The sequence below is a fragment of the Calonectris borealis genome, chromosome 1 (genome assembly GCF_964195595.1).
Source record: "Calonectris borealis chromosome 1, bCalBor7.hap1.2, whole genome shotgun sequence".
Lineage (NCBI taxonomy): Eukaryota > Metazoa > Chordata > Aves > Procellariiformes > Procellariidae > Calonectris > Calonectris borealis.
Window position 1 is genome coordinate 60331520 of NC_134312.1, and position 6550 is coordinate 60338069.

General features: G+C 44.8%; 1 protein-coding gene across 1 annotated transcript in view; it reads left to right on the plus strand.

Moving 5' to 3' along the window:
• Nucleotides 1-6416, plus strand: part of SYN3 (synapsin III) — a 203166-nt gene extending 196750 nt beyond the window's left edge. Inside the window, exons 12-14 of the mRNA XM_075156474.1 lie at nt 2490-2574; nt 4065-4362; nt 5893-6416. Of these exons, the coding sequence (XP_075012575.1) occupies nt 2490-2574; nt 4065-4362; nt 5893-6025 (516 nt within the window). The 3' untranslated portion in view covers nt 6026-6416. The remainder of the gene's footprint in view (nt 1-2489; nt 2575-4064; nt 4363-5892) is intronic.
• The last annotated feature ends 134 nt before the right edge of the window (nt 6417-6550 follow it).

Here is a 6550-nt window from a genome sequence, read left to right on the forward strand (position 1 = left end):
TAAGCCCCCAGACCCAGGTGGCGACATCCAACGAACTGAATTTAGGAAGTGACTAAGCTGCCAAGAAAAAATGTGCAGTTTCATTAGAAACAGTTTTTGCTCCAGAGGATTGGTGTACAACAAATACAAAATAAGTGTTTAAAAAGTTGTAAGAGTCATGGACCTTATGAATTATCTCAGACAATAATTTAAAGAATAACACAGAAGACTAATAAACCAACAGAACCATGGCTTAAGATCATCTACCACATTTTTTGCAAAGAAAAATGTCCCATTAATTTCCTTTTGATTCTTTTCCCATCGTTTCTTTGACAATTCTTTCATAAAGTGGTAGATAACAGGCAATGAGTCAAAATAATGTAACTAGACTGTCAAAAAGCCTTAGGCAAGGTAACAGAGAAGTACTATTAAAGAAAGCAAGCAGGGAAGGGCTAAAAGGTAAAGTTTCATTGTGGAACAGAAGCTGGCCTCAGATAAAGACACAGGTACGAGAGATTTTAATTCTTGCAAACAGTTAGCAGAGGGGATACGTAAAGAATGCTAAGCCCAGTCATGTTTATAATTGGGTTAGTTGAGCCCAGGAGAGGATAAGATGTTAATGACCACCTTTTTTTCATGGCTACAACATGAAACCTGGTTTCATGGTTACAGCTGCGGTTCTCTCCTCACCTCTCTGCCCCACCTCCATCCCTTCTCATCGCTGTTTCCCTTCCGAAGGCAGAAGACCTTGGGCTGGCCCTCACCCCTTCATCTCCGAGTCTCAAAATCCTGTTTTGCCTTCATCGCTGAGAAGGCTTGGGGTGACTGTAGGCAAAGGCCGTAGAGGTGAATATGAGATCTGATTCCTTTTCTTTGACTGGTCTAATCAGGATGTTTCACAGCATTAGGACAGTAAATTTCCACGAACACCAAGGGAAGGCTTGGTGTCCCACGCTGTGTAGGACTAGAAACCATAAATGGAAAATTCCCAGGTTTTCCTACCCGTCCATTTGGCGAGTCCCAGGAAAATAGTGGCAACCCCATCACATGTATGCTTGTCAGTTGAAATTCTTTTCAATGCTTCCAACTATGAAACATTTCTTCCCATTTCCAGAATCACTTAGCTCATTCTCCTGAGCTTGAAGGAGCCTTGAAGACCCTTTTATCACTGTGTTCTCCATGTAAATAATCCAGCATGTACCAGCCTATCTGTCTCCAGCTTCCCCTGCTTTCATAAACAATTTTGTGCAATAGGCTTACTCAGACTTTTGTTAACCTTGGACCAGCCCTTTATGCAACAGTTCTGTGTTGCTCAATCTGTTTATTAAAATATCTGTCAAAAAGAGTAAACAGTGAGAGAGAAGAAAGTGCAGATGGCACCAACTTATTTGAGTTAGTCAGGACCAGGCATGGCAGTGAAGAACATCTGACAGAGCTATGTATGTTAAGTCACCACAACAGCAAATGAAACTCCTTATAGAAGACTGAAAGGTAAGCTAAGCTGGGGGTGGAGAGAGAGAGAACATAAACAATCTGTAGACCGTGCAAGTGGCATTAGCCATGCCCCCTGAGAAAGACATTGTCACATACAGGCTAATGAAAACCATTGCTCAGCCTATGGTTGTGTTGACAAGGGAGAAGCAGGAAATTAGGATGCAGAAGAAATGAGCTGGTAATATATACAGAGAACCCAGATACTGCTGCATCTGGAATAATGTAAGCAGACCTGCCTCTGGCATCTGCAGAAGGAATCACAAAGCTGGGAAGGAGAAGTGGGTGATGAAAACCATTAGGAGCCTGGAAACATTCCCATGGAGGGACCGAAGGGATTCAGTCTCTTGGCTTTAGAAAGGAGAATGAGAGAGAGGGCAGTAAAGGTTTGCAAAATAATGAATGGCCTAGCAAAGGCAGGTTGTGAGAACTATTCTCAAAACTCAGAACAAAGCAGTGGAGCTAAGAAATGGGAAAAGCAGTGAGGCTGAGAGCTGAGCAAGACTCAAAGGGTCTGGGTGTAAATATTAAAACAAAATATCTGGAACTGTTGCAAAGATTTTGTGGAGCAGATAGTAAGCTTCATATTTCAGGGTTCAAGCTGGCCCTTGCCTATTAGCAATCAAGAGGAGACCCCTTAGGGTAAAAAGATGATTACTCCATAGTTGTTTCCATGGTTCATCCCTCCTTCCTTTGGAACATCTGGTGCTGGCCACTATCCAAAATGGGAGATGGGACTAAGAGACCCCCTCGGGCCTGATACATTTGGTAATTCCTGATTGCCTAAAAAACATTCTAACTTGTAACTTCATTGTTATTCCCTGTGAGCAAGCAACTTCTGTGCTCTTTATTACTCAGCTCTCCATTTTAGTCCCATGAGATTTTACCAGCCAGATGCTGCATATTGTGTGTGTGTGTATATTTTAAGGAACACTTCATGACTCCGCAGTTCCTATATTACCTCAGGGCTTCTCTCTGGGGAGTCTGTTTTAACTGGAATGGCTTTCTTCCCCCTCTAGCCTCCACAAGTTCAGCCTGCGTCGATGAAATCTCAGACTGGACCTCAGCTTGGACAGCTGTCCCAACCACGGCCTCCTCCCCAAGGTACGTTTCTTCGGGCCCCATGACAGTGTGGCCTGAGATGTATCAATTTTCCTTCTAAATAAAAGCTATCAGGATAAAGGTTTCACTCATTGTTCCAATTCACTGACAAGCAGGCAGCAAATTCAGTGTGCTGTTAAAGCAGCTGCTATCATATTCCACAGCAGCTGAGAAAGTGGTGTGAAACTTTGATACAGATCCAGTTGACACTGCTGGTAGGACTTGGCTCAGCAAAGTGAGGCCACTTGAACTGGCACTGGAGCAGGATTCTGGGCACAGAGTGTATTTGTGTTTGCACAAAGCTGTAGTGGCTACAAGTGTGAAGAAGTGATGGGAAGATGCTGGTGCTGTCAGGCTTGGAAGAGACACCAAAGTGGTGTTGCCAGGATCTTTGATCTATCTGTCCAGGTGTTCCCCTTTCAGCAAGAGCACACCCCCAGCTCCTCCTGACAGCAGAACCAGGTTTGACTTATGTGGTTGGTCAGAACAACAGACTTGGTTTATTGTCCTGATCTACGCTGAGGTGATAAAGCACAGGGCTGCCCTGTGGGTACCCAGACCACACCAACCACTCAATTCACATAACCAATTAGACCCTCCTTTGTGCCACCTTTGTCCTTTCGTTTCTCCAGCCCAATCTCCTACCAAATTAACACCCACCTCTAATTACCTTTTTCTCATCGGTCATAGTTTTGCTGTATCCAAAAGTTGGTATTTCTGATACCAAAGGCATCTATGTAATCTTGGCATTATACAGTATTACTGATATGCTGACCTAGGAATTGCTGGCCTTGCAGGATACTACTTCCCCATCTGTCTCCAGTACTCCCCTGCAATTCTCTGTGAAGTTGTTTCTCACATAACTCCCCCTTGACCACCTGTGAAATCCAGCCAGCCCTAACAATGCTATCTGTAACTTTTGTCAGCTTCTCACACTGTTATCTGTCATGTCCAGCAATTTCTCATGTCACATCCAATTATTTTCCACATCCTCTTCAGTTTTGAGAGTCTGCTACCAATATGGCTGAAGCCACCTGCTGATAATGCTGGAGCAGATATATGGATAGCGATAGAGTGCACAGTCTCACATCAAGCTGCTGGGCCCATGAAGGGACTGCTGACCCAAACCAGCAGATTCAGCTTTCACTCCCTGCAGAGAGTTGGTTTTCCGGTGACTTTTCCTTCCCAACACAGGAAGTGCTTGCCAAGGAAAAGAAATATTAGTTACATGGAAAGTACAGCACGTTGAAGTGACTTCCTTTGGGGAGAGTAGCAGAGGCTCTTCAGTGCTGAAGGAGGTAGAGAAATGGACAACTCTATGCACGTGGGCACGTCACCAGCGTTAGCCCTATAAAAGAGGTTTCCCCTTACCCGTCTGCATGAAGCTAGTCTGAATAGTTTCTCTCCTTAGCAAAACCCATTCTTCCATATAGACGCCCCTTGTTGTCCACCACATGCGCTTCCTCATGTTTATGTCTACATGTCTCTTTCAGGTGGACCACGCCAGCCTCAGGGATCTCAGCCTCCACGGACAAACGCACCTCCACAGCAGCGGCTCTCTCCTCAAGGACAGCAGCCCCAGAGTCCCCAGTCCACTTCACCTCAGCAGCAAAGGTCACCTGGATCTCCACAGCAAGTCCGATCAGCAACTGGGTCCTCTCCAGTCCAGGCTTCCAAGGCAGGCGTGTTCCCTCCACAGCAGCCTAGACCTCCTGCTCAAGGGCGGGCTCCTAGCCAGCCAAGCCCCACTGAAACGTCCAAGCAGCAAGCCACCCCACACCCACATCTGAAGTAGGTGCTCTGTTAAACTGCTAGTATCTGTAGATATTAGAATAAGGCTGTCAAAAAAGTACGCTGACCTGGCATGAAGAACATATCACCTGTTGTCAGGCAGTAGCCCACAGGGACAAAGGCCTAGACAACTATGAGTGACTTCAGAGGTATATATATGCCTGGGCATAACAGGCCACGATTGAACTGCTGTCAGGAAGAACAAGTTGTACTTGATATCTCTAAGATTTCACATTCTTCCTCTTGCTCATGCGCGCATAGTTAATCATGTGCTCTACCCCGGCCACATCAACACAGCTACTACCTTCCCAGCAGTGTGTATACTCCTTACAGGCTGTAATCCGCACATTATTGGCCAGAAAGCTCAACAAGAGTCGTTCCTTCACTATTCCCTGGATGCAGGAGCCACACAAGGTTCTTTACCAGGCAGTTTTTTGCAATTAGTAGCAAAAAAAAGGAGGGGAGCGGGGAGTGGAAGTGGCACTACTCGTATGTATAAAACTCCAGATGGTGACTGTATGTTTAAGCACTCTTCTGGAGCAGAGCATACCACTGAATTATTGTGGATCTCTGGCAGCAGCCTTTGCTGCCACCCTTCATGGAGCGTATCTGGCTGGCACCATGGCAAGAAAGATTGGCAAAAAAATGTTTGGTGTTGACAAAAAGTTGACACAAAAGCAAACTGGTATGAACAGACCAGGACAAAATATAGGCTAGGAATGAGAAGATAGTTTCCAGACAGCAGAGGAGTGATGTTCTGGAACAGGCTTTCAGGGACGACGTCTACATTAGCAAGGCAAACCAGGACCAGTGGACTTAAGGATCAAAATGTTGGTGCTAAGGATGCAATCTCCACACTACAGATATTTCAGGTACTTTAATTCAGAGTCTGGTCTTGTGCTGAATGCCTATTACTGACTAGGAGAAACCGCTCGGTGACAAAGCATGGTAAGTAGGGAAAATTGGGAGATCTACTTCAAAGGCACAGTCCTGATCTGAACTTAAACACTAGCAGATACACACCCAGCAGGAGCAGTGTGGCCAACCAAAAGACAGCTGACAGTCAGAGCAGACGTGCCAGGGAGGGCAGGCAACAGCACACATTGCAGGGGACATGGCTACTAACTTGCCCAACCCCTTGTGCTCTCACATTTGAAAGGACAGGACCACCATTCATGGTGTGGCTGACGAGAGACAGGTGACCCTCAGTATGAATCCATTCTTCTGTATTAGTAGTGAAATGACTTAACTGTTCCTCACAACAGTTGCACCAAATGGCAATTGCATGTTTTCAGTCAGATGTTTTCATCAACACTTACTAGTCTGCACTGTGATATTAGAGCCACCTGCCTGTGCCCCATCTTCTCCCCTCCCCTCATTCCTGGATGTCTTAGCATATGGAGGAGTTTTTCCTTGCTTACCTCTCCTGTTATCCTTGAATTTGTCTGTGTGATGGAACACAAAGCATCAGTAACCAGCTTTGAACTACCACCTTCTCCTGCTGAGTCTGAACTCTGTTTTCCATTTCAGCAAATCGCAGTCCCTGACAAACACCTTCAGCATATCTGAATCACCTCAGCGGGGAAATGCCAATGAAGATGAAGCAAAAGCTGAGACCATCCGCAACCTGAGGAAATCATTTGCTAGCCTGTTTTCCGATTAACAGCCCTAGATCTGTGCTTTTGTCAGCCCTCACTCTTCATATCAGCGTACCTGTCATCCTGGAATACACTCAATGGTACCCGGCGATTTACAACTAACACGTGGGTAAAGGGAATTTAGAAAAATATAGTTGTTTTAATACAAAGAAAATATTATAACAACGGTCTGAAAAGTGACTGTATAAAAGTGGCACTATTTCATTGTTTTTTGTGCATAATCAGAATCACATCTGTTCAAATGACGGAGTTGTAAAGCAAATTTTACTCTTGCTAACCCCTGTGGAGTCAACACAGTTATGACAGCGCAAACTAGATTTTATTTTGACTTGTATATAGTCAATACAATTCCTAACTTCCAATTACTGAATCCTTGTTGAGGTCGAGCTAAAAAAAAAATAGGCTTATTTCAGAAACAGATGTGCAAAGACGGCGTCAAGAGTAAGTATTCATTGACTGATAAAGTGAGCATGCTTGAGCATGGAAACAAGTGAACTGTGGAACTTCATGATACCAGCTTTATAAAAAGT